Source organism: Peromyscus californicus, unplaced genomic scaffold, assembly GCF_007827085.1.
Source record: "Peromyscus californicus insignis strain IS unplaced genomic scaffold, ASM782708v3 Scaffold_6__1_contigs__length_162567912, whole genome shotgun sequence".
NCBI classification, from domain to species: Eukaryota; Metazoa; Chordata; class Mammalia; order Rodentia; family Cricetidae; genus Peromyscus; species Peromyscus californicus.
Genome location: NW_026294584.1, coordinates 82985147 through 83007923, shown reverse-complemented (window position 1 = coordinate 83007923; position 22777 = coordinate 82985147). Strand labels below are relative to the sequence as shown.

General features: G+C 42.3%; 1 protein-coding gene across 3 annotated transcripts in view; it reads left to right on the top strand.

The window, feature by feature from the left end:
• The first annotated feature begins 2260 nt into the window (after positions 1–2260).
• Il12rb2 (interleukin 12 receptor subunit beta 2) overlaps positions 2261–22777 on the top strand; it is an 87050-nt gene continuing 66533 nt past the window's right edge. Inside the window, exons 1-6 of one of the 3 annotated variants that reach the window (XM_052721314.1) lie at positions 2261–2503; positions 10537–10640; positions 15244–15498; positions 17236–17345; positions 19071–19355; positions 21957–22071. In XM_052721314.1, the coding sequence (XP_052577274.1) occupies positions 17270–17345; positions 19071–19355; positions 21957–22071 (476 nt within the window). In that variant the 5' untranslated portion in view covers positions 2261–2503; positions 10537–10640; positions 15244–15498; positions 17236–17269. Of the gene's footprint in view, positions 2540–10536; positions 10641–15243; positions 15499–17235; positions 17346–19070; positions 19356–21956; positions 22072–22777 lie in introns of all 3 variants that reach the window. The other 2 variants (XM_052721313.1, XM_052721316.1) reach the window with 2 other exon arrangements.

Here is a 22777-nt window from a genome sequence, read left to right as displayed (position 1 = left end):
AAAAAAAAAAAAAAAACTAACAGCAGCACTCTCTAATACCTGCAATCTCCATGTTGGCAAGCACATCTTAATATTTATCCTAGGGGCATTTTAAGCAGAGGACTCCATTACTCATAGAATGTCCAAGTAAGAACATTCAAGAAGCTTAGTGTCATCAGTGAGCCAAAGTAGACATTTGAAGGAATACAAATGCGCCAGAAATGGAAACTGAGCTAGTGTTTCCTAGAAAAGCCTCTGATGGTGTCACTGTGGTTATGCCCGTAGCTGAGTTTCTCATTTGCAGAAGGCCATGTCGCAGGCATAGGCTGACATTTGGGTTCACATGTTGGGCTCCTGCTGCCTTGCACGAACCGCCTCCTCTGCCTTAGGCTTGCTCTTTAGAAAGCACACCAGCAAGCCTCCCTCTCCTCTCTAACTAGACAGGCAGCCATCTACAATGAGGAGGGAGAGAAGGAGACTGGAGGGAGACAAAGAGAGAGCTCTGCATTGATGAAAGGGCCCCAGACTCGCTAAGAATATTGTCATTTTCCAACAACTTTGTAACTCTGTTGAAAGTTTTGAAAATTCTAAATACCTGTCATTTTGGTTGACCAAAGAGAGTGAGCTCTTTTGAAAAAGGGCTAATTTAACTCAAAAAAACTTTATTGAGCTTCCTGTCCTCTGCCCTCCATTATGCCATGTGCTAGAGGCAAGAGAGCAAGCAGGTGTGGCACACAGGATCCCTGGGCTCTAGGAACTTAAAACCTAGGGTGCAAGTAGGATCAGAGAGGCACTCTTACGTATAATCAGTAGCACAAGTTCTAGCTGACCTGAACCCTGAGTTAAATGACAGGGAACATTCTTCTATGCTATGGAAGAAAGGCCGTCTGATGGATTTGCCTCTGGAGAAAGAGAAAAACCAAAGAAAGTTGTATTGTCACAATTTGATGTACTTGCTTCACAATCTTTAAACTTGCTTCACAAAACTCTCATGTCTTACTCTGAGGTAAATAAAATGCCTCAGGGGCATTGAAAGAAATGGGCATCTGATAGTAATGCTGTAAGGTAGATGGAGGTCAGTAACCAGTGGTCTTTGGGCATTTTAGACTACACTCCTTCAGAAAAGAAAAAGGGATTTCTAAGACCTCAGTTCCAATATATGTTCAGCTGCTTTTCATTTTATATGCATAGATGAATAATTAATAAGCTAAATAAAATTATTGAAAAGCAACCTAACCCACAAAGCACAGAGTTTATCATCAATATTTGGCCACCATAGCTTTTATATCATATCATCTCTGATATCACCAGCCGTCCTTTCAACTAACCAGAAGCTACTGTGTACTTGCTTATTCATTATTAATTTAGTTTATTCTCACTTGGTGTTAGCAAAACCTATAAATTTGGGTTTTTTAGTGTTTTGAAGAAAAAAATAGATACCATATTATGGACAATCTTACAGAGAAATGAGCAAATTTGAAATATTTATTTCTATAAAAATAATTAGTGATTTCATTCTATCGCTCAGGCGGGCCTGGAATTTACTGAAGCCCTCCTGCCTAGGATCACAGCTGAGAAACGCTACACCTGGTTTACATCACCTACTTTAGACTGAGACAATTCTGTTAACTTTGTTACAAAAGATTTCCACAACTCTGAGCCATCTTGTTACAAAGCAGTGTTGATTCTGAAATTTAAAAGCTGTATTTGTGGCCCTCACGTAACTTACTAGAGAATGTAAATCACATGCGGCACAATCTATTTGCAAGTCGTAGATTCTAGATATACACCTTTCCCAACTTTAACTCTGGGCAAAGTAGAAGGCAGAAAAGCTGAAGTCCTAGATCAGCTAGTGGCCTGGGCGGGGCGGGAGGTGGGGGAGCAGGGGACTTGGGACCACACTGGGACAGCAGCAGCAGCAGCACACACACACACACACACACACACACACACACACACACACACACACACACACACATTCTTCTGAAGTTCTGCTTTGTTCATCCGCTGATAATGAGGGAAAGAAAAAACTTTAGTTAGGCGTGTTAAAATCTCAATGTGAACACAGATAAGAAATATTTTACCCAGTGTATTTTGTTTTGAGCCCCGCTTCTGTTTTGTGTCCTTAAAGGGACGTTTAAATAAATGGGATGTTAGTTAATGAGTTGCTAAGTGGCCCTGGGTCGGGTCGCGCGTCAGCCTTGTCATTTTCTGGCACACGCCGCCCTGCACTGGGCGGTTTCCCTCTGTTCTCAGAACCGCACTAAGCACGCGGGGCGCTCGCTGCTGGGGTCACACGCCCAGGTTCCTTTCTCACTTAAGTTTTAAACCCTCCCTCTGCGGCTCGCGGCGGGCGTGGTGAGAGCGCAGGAGGTACTTCCCCAAGGGTCGGGCACCCCCGCCGGGGCTCTTGCCGTGGCCACAGCAAGGGAGGACCACGCTGTCGCGCGGGCTCCCGCGGGTGGCGCGGCGCGGCCAGCGGGGGCCGGAATCCCTCTCCGCGTCCTGTGCGCGGGAAGAACTGGTGAGTGGCGGTAGCGGGCGAGCACCGAGCAACCCGGTAAGGCGGCCTCGCGACTCCCGGGTTCAGTGTCGGACTTCCCTTCACCCTCAGGTTCTGGCTGGTCCTCAGACTGAGCCTTAGCAGACTTCCCTGGGATAAGAATAGTGGTTGGCGCCCTTGACGAAGGTCTGGAGGGGAGCCACACCTCGGGACCAGCCGTGACCCTGGCCCACACTTAGGAGACTGAGGCAGAGCATCACTGCTTCCTTACAGAGTGAGGTGCTGTCTTAGAGAAGAGAGGGAAAGAGAGACTGGGTTCCCCGTTCTCAATCTGTCAGGAATGGGTACAGCGCCAGTTTCGCTGTGCATCCCCCACTCCTGATTCAGTGAGTCGTCCGCTACCCCGTTGCTAGGCACAGCAGTCCGCTCAGATTTGTGCCTCATGGCTCTTCAATGTCACCGTGGTTAGTTAGATAGGATGACAAACTCTGAACCTCAGTCTGACTTTAGAGGAGAAGAATCGTCTAAGTAAGTGTTGCAAATAGTTTTTCAGTAATGGGCTGGCTTTCCTGCTCCTGCACCTGGCTTGTTCTCTAGCAAAATTTTGCCGTCACTGCTTTTAATATGTAACCACCAAATCTCAGAAGAGATCTGGAACAACGGTTTCTAGTACTCTTCGCATATGGCAACAACGTTTTTTGTTGTTTTTAAGATAAAAATATGAATTGAACGTCCATTTTTCTCACTGCATTTGTGGGCACTGTAACCAATAGAAGACCTACTACATTCCTTCGAAGTTAAAACTAGAGATATAGTTAAGAGGATAGCAAACGAAGAGATGGCATCTAGCTTTAATCCAATTAATCTTTCAGTGGCACTAGATGAATGCTTAAAGAGGGAAATCAGAAGTTCAGGCTACCTACCTGAATTTTAACAATGTCCTTGAAAAAAAATTGGTGTTCTTTTTCTTTTCAGCATTGGAACAGGAGGGTTATTTACTGAGCACTTGCTGTATGCTGGATCCAGTGTTTAAGAGCATCTCATTTTAACCCCAAAATAGTCTCGTGACTAAGCAGGGACCATTTTATTTCTCATTCCATAGATAGGCCACACAGCTAGAATCATCAGCTGGGACTGCTTTTTTTTTCCCCCAGGTCTGCTGCTCAATTCTTGACTAGCCCAGTTGTTCAGGGGGCTCTTTTGAAAGCTTGATTAAAGTGTGAAGAGCAAACATTGCCCTATGCAGCTGTGAATTAGCTACTTTGTGGCATTGACTTGGGAGCACTGAGGATCACTGAAAATAGATGAGCTATATAGGCCAGTTCCCACAGAACTGCAAGAGGCAGCCTAAGAGGAATTGCTGCTGGCTAGCAAGCATCCAGAGTGATGGAGGAGTGAGAGGAAAGCATGGAACATGTTCAAGTGTGGTTCTGAATCTGCTCCTAAGTTTCCCATGCCATCTTGATCACTGCACGTTTCACCACAGTATAGAAATGATAATAGTTACTTTGTGTAGTCAAGCAAGGATTAAAAACTAAATTATACGCTCTGAAATATGTAAAATTGTTAACCAAGGCCAGAAAAGACGATCAACATTAGGTTAATCAGAATGTATTTTGTCATTGCAATGTCAAGGAAAGGAACTGGTTAAGCAAACGTCAGGCAGAGATGTTGAATGTGGGTTGTGAGGGCAGAAACTTCAGCTGAACTCTCTATATGAGAAACCCTGTAGGGTGGCTGTTCGTCTTGAGTTCACCCCACTTTATGAAAAGGCAGAGGGTGATGTCACAAGATGAAGCGAACTTGTCAGGATTTCCCAGTGCTCAAGAGGCAGAAATAAACCTCCTGCCTCCACGCTTGATCACACACAGAGACATCGGCACTGAGGTATCAGACAGAGGCCTGTCCAATAAACTGAGGAAGAAACATCTTGTAGGAGATTTGATGTTCTTTTTTAAAAGGATTTATTATTACTGTTTTTAATTATGTGTATAGGTGGTGGTGAGGAGTGGGTATGTACACGGGAGTGCAGATGCCCATGGAGGCCAGAGGTATTCAGTGCCCTGGAACTAGACAGAGTTCCAGGTTTTTGTGAGCTGCCTGGTGTGGGTGCTGGGAACTGAACTCAGGTTCACTGCAAGAGTGATTCCCACTCTTAACCACTAAGCCATTTCCCCAGCCTTATGGTTTAATTATCTCACTAAATGTTGGTTGCATTTGGTTTCATCTGGGGTCATTTCCCTTTGTTCTTTGTTTTGTATTCCTTGAGTTTTTGGTTGTCTTCTGTTTTGTTTGATTTGTTTCACCTTGTTCGCTTTTATTTTTACACCCAAACCAAAGTTTCCCCTCCCTCCCTTCTTCCCAGTTCCTCCCCTCACCTCCCCCACCCATCCACTGTTTCTCTTCAGATACAGGTGGGCACCCCATGGATATCAGCCAGCCATGGCATATCAAGCTGCAGTGAGACTAGGCACCTCCTCTTCTATTAAGGCTGAATAAGGCAATCCAGTAGGAGGAATGGGTCCCAAAAGCAGACAACAGAGTCACAAACAGTCCCTCCTCTCACTGTTAGGAGTCTCACATGAAGACCAAGTTACACAAATGTAACATATATGCAGAGGGGTCTAGGTCAGTCCCATACAGGCCCCCTGGTTGTCAGCTCAGTCTCTGTGAGCCCCTGTGAGCCCAGGTTAGTTGGTTCTGTGGATTTTCTTGTGATGCCCTTGACACCTCTTGGTCCTACAATCCTTCTTACCCCTCTTCCACAGGATTCTCCAAGCTCCGCCTAATGTTTGGCTGTGGGTCTCTGCATCTGTTTCCATCAGCTGCTGGGTGAAGCCTCTCTGATGATAGCTTGGCTAGGCACCTATCTATGAGTATAGCGGGTTTTCATTAGGAATCATTTCCTTTACTTTTTTTTTTTAGATGGACTTCTTGGCTGTGTTTCCCAGGCTGGCCTTGAACTCCTATGCTGTAGTGATCTGCCAATTTCAGCTTCCTGAGTGCTGAAGTTACATGTCTATACCACCTTACCTAGTTTGGCCATTTAAATCTTTTAGTAGTTGTAGTATGTGTTTATGTGTACCCTTGTGCACACCTGCTACAGTTAGCATGTGGAGGTCAGGGGAAATGTGTAGGCGTTAGTTGTTGGCTTCCACTTTGGGACCCAAGAATCAAACTCAGGTCATCAGGCTTGCACAACAAGTACTTTTAACCTCTGCACAACTTGCTAGCTCCCCTTGTTATTTGGTTTTGGTTTTGTTTGTTTGCTTTTTCCTTATGCCATCCTGGCTCAGTGATGATGGAATCTCAATGTGGTTTTTATTTGCATTTAACTGGTATCTGGAAATGTTAGGCACTTGTATATGCTTGTTAGCTATTTACACTTCATCTTTTCAGAACTGTCTGTTCTTTTCATTAGCCCATTTATTGGCTGAGTTGTTTGATTTCTTGTTGCTTAGGTTTCTTTTTTATTTTTATATATTCTACATACTAATCCTCTGGTGTATGATTGGCAAAGATTTCTGAGGACTATCTCTTCAGTTGATTGACTATTTCTTTTTCTATGCAGAAGCTTTTACATTTCATTAGGTCCAATTTGTCAATTAGGGTTATTTCTTGCATGACTAGAATCCAGTTGAGGAAGTCCCTGTCTATGCCTATGTCTGGAAGTATGCTTCTTACCTTTTCCTTAACAATTGTAAAGTTCCTGGTCTTTCATTCAGGCCTTGGCTCTGTTTGGAGGTGATTTTTTTTACAGGTCCTTGTTTCATTCCTCAACATGTGGATATCCAGTTTTCCCAGGACCACTTGTTGAAAACGCTGTCTTTTCAACATTATGTACTTTTAGCATCTTTGTTAAAAGAAAAAAAAATAGGTGGCTGTAGCTATGTGAGTTATAATCTATGTCTTTAGCTCCATAGATGTCTGTTTTGCGTGAATACTGTGCTCTTTTAGTTACATAGTCCTGTAGTACAACTTGAAATCAGGTGTGTAGCACAGCTAGCATTATTCTTTTTTGCTCAGGATTACTTTGGCTATCTGGGATCTCCTGTGCTTACAAACTAATTTCAAGATTTTTTTTGTTCTATTCTTTGAAGAATGTCGATGGAATTTGATTCATGGCTTTGTTGAATCTGAAGCTTGCTTTTGGAAGTGTCACCATTTTCCCAATATTGATTCTTCTAGTCCATGAACATGGGATGTCTTCCCATCTTCTAGTGGTTCTTTCTTGAGTGTTTTAAGGTTTTCATTGAAGAGGTCTTTCACCTCTTTACTTGGGCTTATTCTAAGGTGTTTATTTTGTTTTGTTTTGGTTGTGTGTGTGTGTGTGTGTGTGTGTGTGTGTGTGTGTGTGTGTGTGTGGATATGTGTGTTGAATGGGATTGTTTCCCCAATTTCTTTGTATGTTTGCCACAGGTATATAGGAAGGTTACTAATTTTTGTACATTAATTTTGTATCCTGCCAGATTGCTGAAGGTGTTCATCAGTTCTGAGCTGTCTGGTGGAGTCTATGCTTGTTTGGTTGTTTGGTTGTTTGGTTGTTTGGTTGGTTGGTTGGTTGGTTGGCTGGCTGGCTGGTTGGTTGGTTGGTTGGTTGGTTGGCTGGTTGGTTGGTTGGCTGGTTGATTGGTTGGTTGGTTGGTTGGCTGGTTGGTTGGTTGGCTGGTTGGTTGGCTGGTTGGTTGGCTGGTTAGTTTGAGATAAGGTCTCACTGTTTAGTCCTGACTGGGCTGTAACTGTCAAGTAGACGAGGCTGACCTCTAACTCACACAAATCAGCCTGCCTCTGCCTCCCCAGTGTAAGGACTGTCCCACTGAGCTATATTCCCTTAAGTATAGAAAGACGTCTTCTGCAAACAAGTATGCCTTGACTTCTTGCTGTCTTATTTGCTTCCCTGTTATTTCCTTCTCATGTCTTATTGCTCTAGCTAAGACTTTAAATACTTTATTGAGTAAGAATGGAGACAGTAAAAACCCTTGTCTTATTCCTGATCTTAAAGGAAATGCTTTGAGTTTTTTTTCCCATTTAGCATAATGTTGGCAATAAGTTTGTTGTATATAGCCTTTATTATGTTGAAATATATTCCTTCCATTTCTAATCTCTTTAAGGATTTTTATCATGAAAGGATGTTGGATTTTGTTTAAATGCCTTTTATGTATCTGTTGAAAAGATCAAGTTATTTCTGTCCTTGAGTTCATTAATGTGCTGTATTACATTTATTGACTTGTGTGTGGTAAGCCATCTGTGTATCATAGGAATGAATTGGCAAGACTTTTTTTAAGGATAAATGATAAAGAGATCCTAAAAGAGCTGAAAATAAGCAAGCAAGCAAACAAACAAATAAAAAGCAAACAGTACCGAGTCCTAAACTCAAGCAAGAAAGGAAAGTCCCTATCCTTGGGTAAAAGCTAAGGAGAAGCACAGAACTGGAAACAGTGAGATGAGCAGGAATCCAATGATGCCTCAGCAGCTGCACACAGATAGAAGACAGGTGTGTGTGCCAAATTTGGTTCACATCAGTGGTGTTTCAGCTATTGGGTAGAAAGAGAAAACTCTAAAGAAGGGTTGCTGGCTACATGGTGGTTTTAGAAACTGCCTACTAATTTCAGAAGAAGGTAGGAAAGTCTAGCTCTCTCAATTTTACTTAGCTGAAAAGCTTGGTTTGCTAAAGCTTGTGACACCATATGGAAAATTATAAAAGAACACACTAAAAGAATAGATATTGGGGTATCACAGCAGTTAACTATCATGTGATTGGAGCAGACCACCCTCATCAAACAGTGCAAGCATACATACCCTTCGCAAAAGGCCCCAAGGGTGTGTCAAACAGGAGCTATTGCCGCAAAGAAAAGGCCAGATCAGCTTTTTAAAGCAATATTTCTGTGCCAGACAAGAACATAACAAAGAAGGTTCCCCAGGTGTTCAGCTTTTGCCAGGTAAGAGGCAGGGATGACATACAAATTGCAAACTTAGACGAAGCTGCACAGATTGGTTCCAGTTCCCAGCAGGAAATGTTCACCATCCTCTTGCTGTTACAGCAGAGGTGAAACAAAATGCTAGAGCAACCTCCCACGGCTTGTAAGCCTTTGAGAGGCAAGCAAAGAGAACACAGGTGACGGTAATTTTTAGTACCTGTAATAGAAAGATTCCTGCCCCCATCACTTTCTTCTAGTGATATGAAAATGATATCATCTCTATCTTCTCCTCCAAAGAGAGGCAGATTTTTTTTTTTCAGTAGTGACTAGAGAAAACTTTACACTACCAAGGTTCAACCTTCGGTATCTGCAAATGTTAAAAGAAGAATATCAGAGAACTTTCGAGAATCTAAACTTTTGGATTATATATGCAGGAGGAGAGGGACGGACTGAAAAGAAGGCAGCAGCCAGAGGAAGGGCTGAAAGTGGGTGACTTGCAGCACAATGCACCTGGATAGTATCATATCTGTATGTGTTTCTCTTTCAGTTGTGTGATTTCATCATTTCATTATTTTATGTGTATGGATGTTTTGCCTGCATGTATGCCTGTGCATCATCATATCCATGCCTGGGGCCTGTGAAGGCCAGAAGATGGTATGAGATCCCCTGGAATTGGAGTTATAGATGATTGTGAGCCACCATGTGGATTCCAGGAATCAAATCCAAGTCCTCTAGAAAAACAGCCAGTACTCTTAACTGCTGAATCATCTCTCTTGCCCCAATTTGATAATTTTAATGTTGGTAAAAAAAATTATTTTAGGCCGGGCGGTGGTGGCACACGCCTTTAATCCCAGCACTCGGGAGGCAGAGGCAGGTGGATCTCTGTGGGTTTGGAGCCAGCCTGGACTGCAGAGTGAGTGCCAGGACAGCCAGGGATACACAGAGAAACCCTGTCTCAAAAAACAAACAAAAAAATTATTTTATGAGAGGCCAGGTGTGGCACATGCCTTTAATTCCATCACTTGGGAGGCAGAGGCAGGGAGATCTTTATGAGTTCGAGGCCAGCCTAGTCTACAAAGTGAATTCCAGGACAGCTAGGCCTACATAGAGAAACCCTACCTCAAAAAAAAGTTTTTTTTAATCTGGGAATATCTTAGAACTGAACATATGTTCCATAAACATATGTTTCTATTATGGAAAAACTTTTGACATGGCTTTCTTTCCTTTCTAACTCCCTCCTTTTTTGAGCATAATTTTCTAGTTATCTAATTCTTACTTAGATATTAAATTTTTCTGATTGGTTAGCATGCTAAGATTTCTCATTGTCTTTCCTTCTTTTTTTCTAAGCTATTTAAGTATTGGTTTTATAAAAGGTTTAGTATTTTGATTATTTAAAAGCACACAACTAGAGTATGATGTAGTGACTCAGGCCTATAATCCTAGCACTTGGAAGGGGGAGGTAAGAAGATAAAGAGCTCAAAATCAGGACTGATGAGATGGCTCAGTGGGTTAAGGAACTTGCCACCAGGCCTGGCCACCTGAGTTCAGTCCTGAGACCCACAAACTGGGAGAAGAGAACCAACTTCCACAAGAAGTCCTCTGACCTCCACACAATTGCCATGGCACAGGTGCACATGCACAAATAGATAAGTAGATAATAGACAGACAAACAATAGATAGATAGATAGATAGATAGATAGATAGATAGATAGATAGATAGAATTTTAAAGTTTAAACAAAGAGTCCAAGATCATCCTCAATGTATAGTGAGTACAAAACTAGCTTGGATTATACATGACCTTGTCTCAAAATTTTTTCTAATTACACAAAAATATTTGTATTCTTTCAAAGTTTCGAGTCATTGAACTTTTGTATTAGAACCTTGAAAGTTATAAAAGATTTGGTTTGGTTTTAATTTTTTATGACAAGCTTCCTTGACTCTACTGTTAATTTACAGCATGACTTTGTAACACAGCAAGCCCTGTACACATTCAGAGACAGTTCAGTGGTGAACAGAAATGTCACCTATCAAGAAGGTGGGGGGGGGGGGGACAGACAGAAGCCCATAACAGATATCTGTCAACCTTTGAGAGGCCTTCTTTCAATGCCTAACATACAATATTTTACCTCGTTCAGAAAAATGTACAATTCCCCTACACTGAAAGTGATTCGGAAAGCAACACAACCCAGGACTGAAGAGCAAATGAAATAGACAGTGGCCTCGGTGGACAGCTCACTTGGTAAGTCATGGGCCTGAGACACTACCACATTGATCTTCATGACACCTTTGTATGGGCAGGCATTACTAATGCCCACTGCAGGGATGAGGAAATGAGGCTCTCACACATAGCAGCACACAACAGAACTGAGATGTACTAGCCTTTTTTCCCTCACAATACCACCTTTTTCCTTCAACTCACTACAGTGCTACAGAGGAAAACAAATGTGGACATACAAAGTGTTCCTGTCTGGGTGAAATTATCACCTGTGGAAGACCAAGTGTTTGGGGTTTTTCCATAGTCTGCTGAAGGACAGCTTCAAAGAAGTTGCGTGTTTGGTGTTTGTCTCTGAGGTGACTGGGCAGAGACTGGCTGGGAGTAGCCGCTGTACCTTCCTGCCTCTGCGGGGTGGTGCTGCTTGGGGTCCTTCCCTGGCCTCCCTCTGCGCATTGTTTTCACTGTCTGGAAGCTGTGGAGTGAGGAGTCAGGGACAGAGTCTGTCATTCTGTGATTCATGATAGAGCTGTAGTTTTGATATTGACCTTAGAGGCAGGCTATGTGAAGGATGTTTACAGCCCGTATGAGGTTTCGTTTTATTGGAAGATGCCTCATTTACTTGAAGGTTGTTGAGGGGTTTTCACGTGGCTTTCAGGGACAGTCAATGCTTATGTTTACATCACTGTGTTATACTGCTTACTGGATTGTTCCCCCTGACTTGCTTAGCTTGCTCTCTTATACCAGCCAGTACCACTTGCCCAGGGGTGACACTGCCCTCAGTGACCTTGGGACCCCCTACATTAATCATTATACCAGTCATGACCTCCTGCCCAGAATTAGCACTGCCCCCAGTGACCTGGAACAACCTGTATTAACCATTAATCAAGAAGAAGAACCACAGACTTGCCTACAGACAAATTTTTTTCTTTTTTCTTTTGTTCACTGAAAATTTATACAATATATTCTGATCACAATTTCCCCTTCCTCATCTCCTTCCAGACCCTCCTTACCCTCCCACCCATCCAATTCAGCACCTTCTTTTTCTGACCAGAAAACAAACAGGCAAATAAAAAACAGAATTTTTAAAAATGAAAAATCATAAGAAACACACAGATACGAAAAAATTTAAACATATAATCAGAATCCATAACATACAAGCAAAAGGCCAATAAGATTTTTTTAATGCCCAAACAAAGCAACATGAAACAAACAAACAAACAAATCTACAAAAACACCTTTGAGTTCATTTTGTGTTAGCCATGCTGGGCATGCAGTCTACCCTTATATACCCAGTGAGATTCCATTGGAGAAAATAAATCTGTCCTTTGCAAATGGGGTCAGTTGGGGATCGCTTCTTGAGTAGGGATGGGAAGTGATGTCCACTTCCCCGTCTCAGCATTGGAACCTTGTCCAGCTTGAACCTGTGCTGGCCCTCTGTGAGTTCATATGTGCATCCTTCCTTCTGTGTCTGGAAGACACTGTCTCCTTTCTGTCCTCCATCACTCTTACAATCGTTTACCTCCTCTTCCTCGTAGCCCCAGAGCCCTTAGGGGAAGGGGATTGATGAAGACATTTCATTTAGGAGTGAGTGTTCCTCAGTCTCTCACTCTTTGCACATTGTCCAGTTGTGGGTCTCTGTATTAGTTTCCATCTACTGAAAGAGAAACCTTCTCTGACAATGACTAAGCAGGGCACTGATCTACAGGTACAGCAAAATGTCATTAGATGTCATTTTATTGTTGTGTTCCTTTAACAGAACAATTGTAACACGAATCTTAAAAGGTCTTATTAATAAAAACAAACCTGGAGCCAGGAATTGGGGTGAACGCTGAAAGATCAGAGAAGCACAACAAGCCACAGCTAACCTCACATTGCCAACTTCTCAGCCGATCCTGTTTCCTCAAACTGGAAACCTCTGTGTCCTCATCCAAATGGATCAGCTGAACTGCTGCTAAAAGCCTAAAAGCTTAACAAGCCTAGTTCCTGGTCCTCACGTGTTATATACCTTTCTGCTTCCTGCCATCACTTCCTGAGATTAAAGGTGTGTGTCACCATGCCTGGTGGTTTTCAGTGTGACCTGGAACTCGAAGAGATCCTGATGAATCTCTGCCTCCCAAGTAATAGGATTAAAGGCATGTGCTACCACTGCCTAAACCTATGTTTAATATAGTGGCTGTTCTTTCCTGTGACCCCCAGATAAGTTTATTGGGGTGTACAATATATCGACCACAAACAATAGTATGTTGTTTTCCCCTAGGTACATGCCCTATGTAATCTCAGGTCTTTGGCATCCCAAGCAGTGTTGGGCATGGGTTCCATCTCATGGAGTGGGCCTTAAATCCAAACACAGAGTGGTTGTTTACTCTCATAACATTTGCACCCTTATTGCACAAGAATATTTTGCAGTCAGGTCACCATTGTGATCGCAGGGTTTACTTTTTTCTCCTCTGGTACCATGCAGAATGCCTTCTAGTACCCTGAACACCAGACAGTAGGGGTAAAGTCTATAGTTAGACACCAGTTCAACTTCTTCATGTTTAATGAGATAGGTAAGTGTTGTCTTCAGCAATAAAGCCTTACAATTAGTTTGTGGAGAGCCACCAATAGCCTTGGCCTGAGTTGTTTGAGTGTTCCCATGGGGCCCCTTTGGCCAACAATTCAATTAGATGTAACCCATTCCTGTCACTTGAGTTACACTTGGTGCCAAAAGGTGTGTAGTTGGTGCATTGTCTTCCCTGTTATTTGATGACTCCCTTTAGAGTTACTTTATGTGTGTATATCATTTAAGAAACTTATATACAGTAGGTTTCCATGTACTCCAGCAAATAGCCCTTAGTGTTGACCCTCTCACTATTCCCTCCCTTACCCCCTCTTCTCCCCTCCTCCCCATTTAATCTTCCTGTTCCATTCTTCCCACTGTCTCTCCATAACTATATATTTTATTTCCTCTTCCTTGGGAAACCCTCCTCTGCCCCCCAAGTCCCTTACCTAGCCTCTGTGGGTATGTGAACTGTAGGATGCCTGGTGAAGGCTTAAAAGCCAACATCCACTTATAGGAGAATATATACTATATTTGTGTTTTGGAGTCTGGGCTACCTCACTCTGTATGAATTTTTCTAGCTCCATCCATTTACCTGTGAAATTTATGCTTTTATTTTTAACAGCTGAATAATAATTCCACTGTGTAAATGTATCACATTTTCTTTGTTCATTCATCAGTTGATGGACATCCAGGCCATTTCCAATATTTGGCTACTATGGATAGAGCACATGGATAAGCAAGTGTCTCTGTAGTAGGATGTGGAGCCCCTTGTGTATAGGCCCAAGAGTAGTGTAGGTGGATCTTGAGGAAGATCTAGTCCTAGTTTCTTGAGGAACTGAAGCTGCTCAAGTTTGCACTCCCACCCGCAATGGATAAATGTCCCCCTTCCCTACATCCTTGCCAACATGAGTTATGTTATGGGGGAATTTTCTCAGTTGAGAGTCTCTCTTTCCAAATGACTCAAGCCTGTAGATGTAATTCTGAATGGTCTTATTAAATAAGAAACACAGAGCCAAATGCAGAGTTAAAAGCCCAAGAGGTCAGAGCAGCAGCCAAGAACTAAGACCAAGACCGCCTTCTTACCCATCGCTGTCACTGTCGTCCTTCCCCTCAGAAAGAGACCTGCTTCCTGTGTGTCTGTCTTTTTATTGACTTTCTGTTCTGCCTTCTCATTGGCTGTAAACCCAACCACATGACCTCCTCGTCACTGCCTGTCTATGCAGACCTCCAGGTCTCTAGGGTTGGTACTGAGATGAAAGACGTGTGTCTCCATGCTGGCTGTGTCCTTGAACACACAGAGATTCTGTCTGTCATGTGATTGGGATTAAGGGCGTGTGCTACCACTACCAGACTTCTGCTTAATAGCTTGCTCTTAGCTCTGATCTCAGGCAACTTTATTAACATACAAATAAAATCACATTTCAGCACAAATAAAATATCACCATACTAGCCTGTCTCAAGTCAACATAAAACTAACCAGGACAATTGACCCCAGTCAACTTCATAAATAAACACGTCACTGTTAAACCATAACCTTCCTTTTCTTGCTCCTCCAGATTATCTCAATATTCATATTACAATATAAAACTTTAAAAATCTCACAGTCTAAAAATTCAAACACTTGAAAGTTAAGTCTCTTTAAAATATCCAAACTCTGTAAAATTCCAAAGTCTCTTTGCTGTGAGCTCCTGTAAAATCAAAAATAAGTTTAATACTTTCTTACTCTGAGGGAAAAATCGGGGCAGTCACAATCAGATCAAAGCAAAACCAAAATCCAACAGTGTAAATCACAGTGTCAGACTCTGAGACTCACAGTCTTCCAGGCTTTAAAGGACTTGCCGCAGGACACACTGTGCCCTATAGATTCAGGCTGACTTCACACACAGTCCCTGCTGTCCTTGCTCATCATCCCATGGTGCTAGCATCTCCACTGAAACTGGGCTACACCTTCACCAACAGCCTCTTCTGAGCTCTCTTCAGAGACCCTATGTCAAGCCTCAACTTTTCTCCATGACCCCTTCAACCCTAGGGCTTCGATTGCAACTGAGGGCACCGTCACTAATGAACTCTTCTGCCTCTCTTCAGGGACCCCTGCTCTGCCACACAGTGACAAGTCTCAGATGTTCACTGTGACCTCTTCATGCCTTCAAAACCAGTACCACCTAGGTGACTCTTACGTATTACCAAGTTCAGCTGCCAGCATGAGATACAGCCTTGGACCCTCTGGACCACAGCTTCTGTGTGCTTATCCTGAAGAAATACTCCCAGAAGATTTTACCTAAATGATGTTGGCCTCTTCTTAATCACAGCTGATTGTACTGATTGCCCAACAAAGCAAAGGTTTCCTCTTACTGGTTCTTAATTCAAAATATCATTCAAACAATACTGATAGAGTCTTTCCTTCCCTCTGAACCTTCACAAGCTAGCTCTTCATCATCTGGACTGCCTTCAGGTTTATCTTCTTAGCTCCCACAATAGTTGTCTAAACTCTAGATGCTCAATGACTTTTCCAGTACAAAGTTCCAAAATCCTTCCACAATCCTCCCCAAAACAACATGGTCAGGTCTGTCGAAGCAATATCCTGCTTCTGTTCCCAATTTTTATCTTAGTTAGGATTTCTATTGCTGTGATAAAACACCATGACTAAAAGCAATTTGGGGAGGAACGGATTTGTTTCATCTTACACTTGCACATCATAGTCCATTATTGAAAGAAGCTATGGCAGAAACTGGAGCAGGAACCATGAAAGAATAATGTTTGCTGACTTTCTCTACTTGGCTTGCTCAGCTTGATTTTTTTTTCCCCAATAGCACCCAGAACCACCTACCCAGAAGTGGCCCTGCTCCCAGTGAGCTTGGACCACCTACACCAATCATGAATTAAGAAAATGTCCCCATAGAGTCACCTACAGACAGATCTTATGGGGGCATTTTCTCAATTGAAAGTCCCTCTCCTCAAATGACTCTAGTGTATGCTAAGTTGACATAAAACTAACCAAGACAAAATCAAAATGACGCTCTGTTGTTGTTGAAATTTTGAGACAGGGGTTTGCCCAGGCTGGCTTCAAACCTGTGAAACTCCTGCCTCAGGCTCCAGAGTGCTGGGGTTGCCCACTTGTGCCACCATATTCAGTACAAAAATGACCTTCTTGTCGCTGACGTCTTTCCAGTGCTTGTAGTATTGCTGGCTAATGTCCTATGATAGTGTATTTTATTTAACCTTTTAACTACAATAATGAAAACCCACTAAAGATGCCAATCACAGTGTAGCAAAAATAAGCAGAATAAAATATAATGCAGTGTTAATGCTACCACACCAATGTCAGCCATTTTTAATCTGTTTTCAGAGCTACAATGAGATTAGAAATTCTCCCCCAATCAAAAGCTCCATTTAATTGTGATGATGCAGCCCCTTTTTAATAGAAAAACAAATTTTATGTATGGTAGAGTATGGACAAGTTAAGTAATTTCCATATGGTCACAAAGTATTTAAACCCATATTTTTAAATGACTTCAGAGTTTGCTTTGTTCGTGTTCCCTCAAAACCCACGTGTTTAAATGTTAATCCCCAACGATTGGGGAGATGGAGCCTTTGGGAGATGATCATATCCTAGAGCTCGGCACACATGGATGGGATTAGTGCCCCAGCTGCCTTGCTCCTATACCGTGGGAAAGCAAGCCCAGAAGTGTTGTCTATGAACTGAGAAGCAGGTCCTCATCAGACACTGAAGCTTCTGCCTTCTTGATCTGATGCTTCCAGTTGCTCCCCAGTGTCACTCTGGAGCTGTTGCAGCAGCCTGCACACAATGAGAAAGCCAGCCCCTTCCCAGTGTCTTCCCATTGTATCTTACACTTGTGCATCACAATTCATCATTGAAAGAAATTATGGCAGAACCAAGGTGGTTCACAGAGATGGGGGTAGGGGAGGGGCGCAGAAAGTGGCTATGATTCTTCAGTTTCCTGGTTTGGCAGTCTTAAGAACATGGGGAAACAGTAGTGCTTGAATTGTTCTGGAAAGTGGTGGTTCTGGTATTTTCTGAATGTACTTAACATGAATGAATTTGTCTTCTTTTACAAGGAGAACTTGAGTTGTATTCTGGAGTTGATGACTCATGGCGCACACTGTTAGAGAATGCTTGTTGGGACTTATTTTTTTATTCATGTGGCTGTTGGTTAAAGCAAATATAGGTAAGATATTTCTGTAAACCAATCTGTGGAAGGAATTGCAGTTTAAATTCTCAGGTACAAATGAACCATGCGTTGTGGTAAGTGTTGTAAGTGAATTTTGTGGTCAGTCTTTTACCATTTAATGGGTAAGTCAGGCTCTGTAGTATTCCCTTATTTATTTTAATAATTAATATAAGGATACACTCATGCATTTACTCTTGAGAAACTGGCTAAGAAACATAAAGCGTAATGGAAGCATATTTTACATTAAAATGCATCTTAGGACCAGAAAGAATGCTCAGCAGGTAAAGGCACTTGCTGTGCAAACCTGACCATTTGAGGTTGATCCTGTGAGCTCACACTCTAGCCTCCATAGGTGTGCTGTGCAGATGTGCACACACACATAAATAATTGATAGAATAAAAAGGTACAGTGTATTTTAGCAGGGGTATTCATGGTTGAATTCAGCTATCATACACACACACACACACACACACACACACATAAATACATACATATATATTGTGTGTGTCTACATTTTCCTGGCTTTATGACTAAGAGTTTGATTTTGGCTTTCTGGCCCATTATATTGAAAAAATTCAAAGAAACCAAGACCAAACATAGAAGAAAAATAGGAGAGGGCGATAGGCTCCATTTAGCTTTGAAAATAAAAAGGAGTGTTTTATTTTAAAGGATTGTTCAGTATTTCATCTACTTGATGTAAATAGTTTCTTTGCCAGTTCCTCCTGATGCACATTGATCCTATCGCAGAATTATCCCCAAAAAAGACTTCCAGTGGTGACTTTACATCACCTCTGAGAGTGAGAATGAATCTGGATTTTGTAGTTCCTTTTACTGAAGTGTGTCAGTGGAAGGCTTTGGGAGTGAGTTAAATGGGAGTTCAAGGAGGCACACACATGTCATTTACTTCAACCACACCACCCAGGGTCCTACAACTTGAAGAAATACCAAAATGCAGATTATTGGACCCACTCTGCGTTGTTTCTGTTTGTTTCTTTGGTACATTCTCTGACTACGTAGCCTGGTCTGTCCTCTAATTCATAATGCCTCATCTCAGCCTCCTAAGTGCTGGGATCATAGAACCGGTTACACCTGGCTTCTGGCTTCTGATTTTCACCCTGATGCCAATTAAAAGCACCCTTGAACCTTGGAATATTTTATCTTGGTTATAAAATGATATTACAAGCTATACTTATTTAATACAACTGATAAATTAAGAGAAGAAATTATTTCTAGATATGACTCTAAAGTCTTGTAACATTGTCTTTCTTTTTTCTTAATATGAGTATTAAAATAAGCATTTTAAATTACAAAGACAATGATAAACATGCAATTTATCATGGGAAGCTCTCTTTAAGTGCTCTGGTGTGAAATCTGCATGAAAGTCCCATGAGAGATTTAAGAACTGCATTCCAGAATGTTCTTTCAATGCTGCTTTCTTGATATTTTCCTCTTGTGGTTATTATTATATATAATATATATTATTATTATCTTGTGGTTATTAGCACGGATGTTTTGAGAAGAACATATATTTAATTCAAACACGTTAGTATGGCTGTCTTTTGTTCTCCAGCATCGCCAATACTGCTGGAGCAATGTAGGTTATTAATAGTTCTGTGATCTGATGAGTTTTGATTTCACCCTGCTGTGGGGGTTGAACAAACCCTCCATCTCGAAATGGATGTCTTCCTCCTAGCTGATTTTTGCGTTTGTCTCTTCCTGCAGATGTGTGCAAGCGAGGCACAGTGACTGTGAAGCCTTCCCCTGTGATTCCCCTTGGGTCAGCTGCCAATATTTCCTGCTCTTTGAATCCCAAACATGGCTGTTCTCCTCCTTCCAATTCTCAAACTTTAATCCTCTTCAAGTTTGACAGAAAGGTCCATTTCCACTATGGTAACTCCTCCACTTTTCAAGTCACCAACCTTCCCCTTGGTGTGACCTTATTTGTCTGCAAACTGGACTGTCGCAGGAGCCAGCACCGAGTGTGTGGGGTGGAGATCTCAGTTGGTGGTAAGCACTCCTTTCTGAACTCTTAGGAAGTAGTGTGTGTGTGTGTGTGTGTGTGTGTGTGTGTGTGTGTGTGTGTGTGTGTGTGTATTTGACATAACGTAAATAGAACCCAAACATCAGACAGATTTCTTTGTTCTTCCATAACATTAAGTATTTTATTGTGAGAGCAGCATCAGAATCTTGGTGTGAAAAGGCCAGAAATCATCAGAATTAGGATCTTATTTAGCAGCTCACAGTCTCTCCCCAGCTCTGGACCTTCACTCTCTCTCACTTCTTCTCCTTCTTCCTTTCCTCTTTCTCTGGCCATTGGGAGAATTTGCTTACTCTCTGCCCTTGGTTCTGCGGCTAGATTGCCACACCCTCTTGATTTAGGGAAACTGATTCAAAGGTACAAGCTTCTGAAGAGATGGGAGAGTGTCTCTTCCAACTTGCATCCCAGGCAGGCAGCACACTGGGGAGCACCTCCTCTTCCCTCACTTACTGCACAGCAAGTAGTTTTTCCATCTCCACTCACCCACGAGGAGTGGCTGTCACACGCCTGGAAATTTGCCCAATGCAAAACTGATAGGCTAATACTTCAAGAAGGGACCTGAGAGTGAGGAAAGGAGCTAGGAAATATAGTTAATGCATCATTTAGTATTGGAATGGTTCTAGAAAACGTGTCATTAATTTCACCGTTGTGCAAGCAGCATAAAGTAATCTTAAGCTAAAATGGCATCACCAGGTGACAACATCTCACAGAAACACTGTTACAAACGTGATCTGTAGACTGAAACACCATGATGTGTACGTGATGGTATATCATGGTGATGTTACTAAGCTGACAAGGCCTTGGCAGAAAATACTGCTAACTGTTTGGTCACTTAAGGACATTTCCGGGAAAAGCATATGGAAACACACTAGCAAGAAAAGGGGAAAAGCCTTTACCTAGCTCCTTATTGGTCCAAGTTTTCCCCATAGGAACTCTTTTACGCTACTGGATTGTGTAGTTTGACACTCCAGGCAACTGCTAAGAGGAAAAAACTAAAACATCACAACTGGCCTCTGCTGCATGAGCACAGGGAAGCCCGCAGACCCCTGCCTGCTGTTCCCAGCCAGCAGCCCACAGCTTCTCGGGTCCAGCTAGGCAAGCTGCTGAACATGGTTGTGCCCTGAAGGATTCTATAGCTCTTTAGTCTCCATTATTCTAGAGGTATATATGCCTAAATACATGTATGCAAGGAAATGCTTATTATTTTAGCAAAAGGAATAATTTATTATTTTATTAAATAGAACCATGAGTGCTATATATCATTATACCCAGTCAATAGACAGAACTAAATGCTGAGATGTTAACTTGTCCAAAACCACCCAACGAACACTACTGTGTACATATCTGTGGTGGATGCTAGCAAAAAAAAAAAAAAAAAGAAAGAAAAGAAAAAATGATATTTTCCCCATCAGTTACAGCTTTGGAAGAGATGGGGAGGATTTTGCAGTGTGCACTTTTTAATCTTGCCAAAGGCACATTTATCTGCATGGGAGTCTGAGTACAGTATTAGAATAGGGTGGCTGTTCAACTCAGTGTTTTCTTAAAGCCCTCTGTTAATTCTCTTCTTGCAGAGGACCTGGGTTCAATTTCCAGCACCCACATGGAGGTTCCTAACATCTATAACTCCAGTTCCAAGGAATTTGACACCCTCTTCTGTACTCTGTGACATGCAAATGGTGCCTGGATACACACACAGGCAAAACACCCATGCTCACTTTAAAAATATGTTGTTTGAAAATAGACCCCCTTTGCCTTGTATAACTTTGTTTCAACAGCCAGGCCTGTGTCTGGGGACTGGAAGCTGTGAACATCTGTATGCATAAGCTGTACCTGCTCATAAAGTGCTCCGAGCGATACAGTGTCTCAGCAGCCCATTTCATGTGCATGGAGACAAAGACAATCGTTGTTGTTGTCTTTTAATTTGTCACTGATGATAGAGATTTATTTTTGTTTGTTTGTTTTTGTTTCTTTGTTGAGAGGGGGTTGATCTATGCAGCTCAGGCTGCTCTTGAATTCCCAGTCCTCCTGCATCAGTCTCCTGAGTGAGAAAATTAGAGGTGTGTGCCACCATGCCTGGCTGAAAACTTCTTATAATTAGCTGCTATTCCTCTGGCATTGTGGGTCTCCCTGGGGTAATAGATGTTTGTCTTTCCACACACACAAAAAAAGGTAGAATTATGGCTTACCAGCCACACCTGAACTAGACCCCTGATTCTGCCCTTCATAGTTTTGTAGTCTGGGCCAGATGTTTTGCCTAAGTCTTAGTTTCTTCTTTGATAAAGTGAAAAATAATCTTACCTACTTTATGGAGTTCTCTGGCAGGGAGCTGCCTGTAAGACACTTGGCACAGGGCTTAGACTATAAGAAGTGATCAATATCCATCACTATTGCTTTAATTATTAGAGAAAAGTCATGCTTTGGAAGCAAGTATGAACATGTTAGAATATGACTTCATGTAGATTTGCGGGCATGTGGAAAGCATTATCAACATACTGCAAATAATAATAATGTGATCTTGAAATCACCTACAGAATGTTTCAAACTCCAAGTCTTGCTCTTCCTTTTTAAAGTTGCTCCAGAGCCACCTCGAAACATATCATGCATCCAGAAAGGAGAGCATGGGACTGTGACCTGCGCCTGGGACCCTGGACAAGACACTCATCTGAAAACCCACTACACGTTACAGTGAGTCAGGGACTATGTGGCTGTTTTGTGTATGTTCTATCTTACATGGCTTTCATCAGTATCAAACATTTTGTTATGTGCCAAGGAGAAGCAGCAATGACTTCCTCCCCTAGAGTTTAAATATTGTTCCCAGTGTCTGTCAGTGAGAGCTGCCCCAGTCATTTGAAATATGAGGCCTGATATCTTGGTCCTACATTCTCATTTAAGGTTTTCTTTGGGTCATCCAAGACCTCGGTTAAGATGGTCTCCCTGCAGTCGGGTTAAGCTGGCTGTGTAAAACCCCACCTCCTCTGAAATCTTACACTCTTGGGCATCTTGATACATAAATGGACTCCTCCTTGGAGGAATTACATTTTAAAATACAGTTGGCTGATGTGAGAGTCCACAAGAAGAGGGGATATGAGGAGCCTCCCTTCCTGGAATATATCCCACAATCCCATCACAAGTCCAGCTGTGCCTAGGTGGACAGAAGATAGAAAAGACAATGGGGCCGGGATTGGAGTCTTCCTACCATCACACTGTGAGCTCACGCCGTACTTCCATCCAATGGAGGTCAGATGCTCAAAGGTCCTTTGGATTAAGGTTGGACCTGCCTTGAGGAGCTGAGATGACAGCCAGTTTTGGGGGAATTGAACAGTGTAGGCAAATACCCCTCTACAAGAGCATTCATTTAAAAAGATTTCAGTTGTACCAAAAAAGGGGAAAG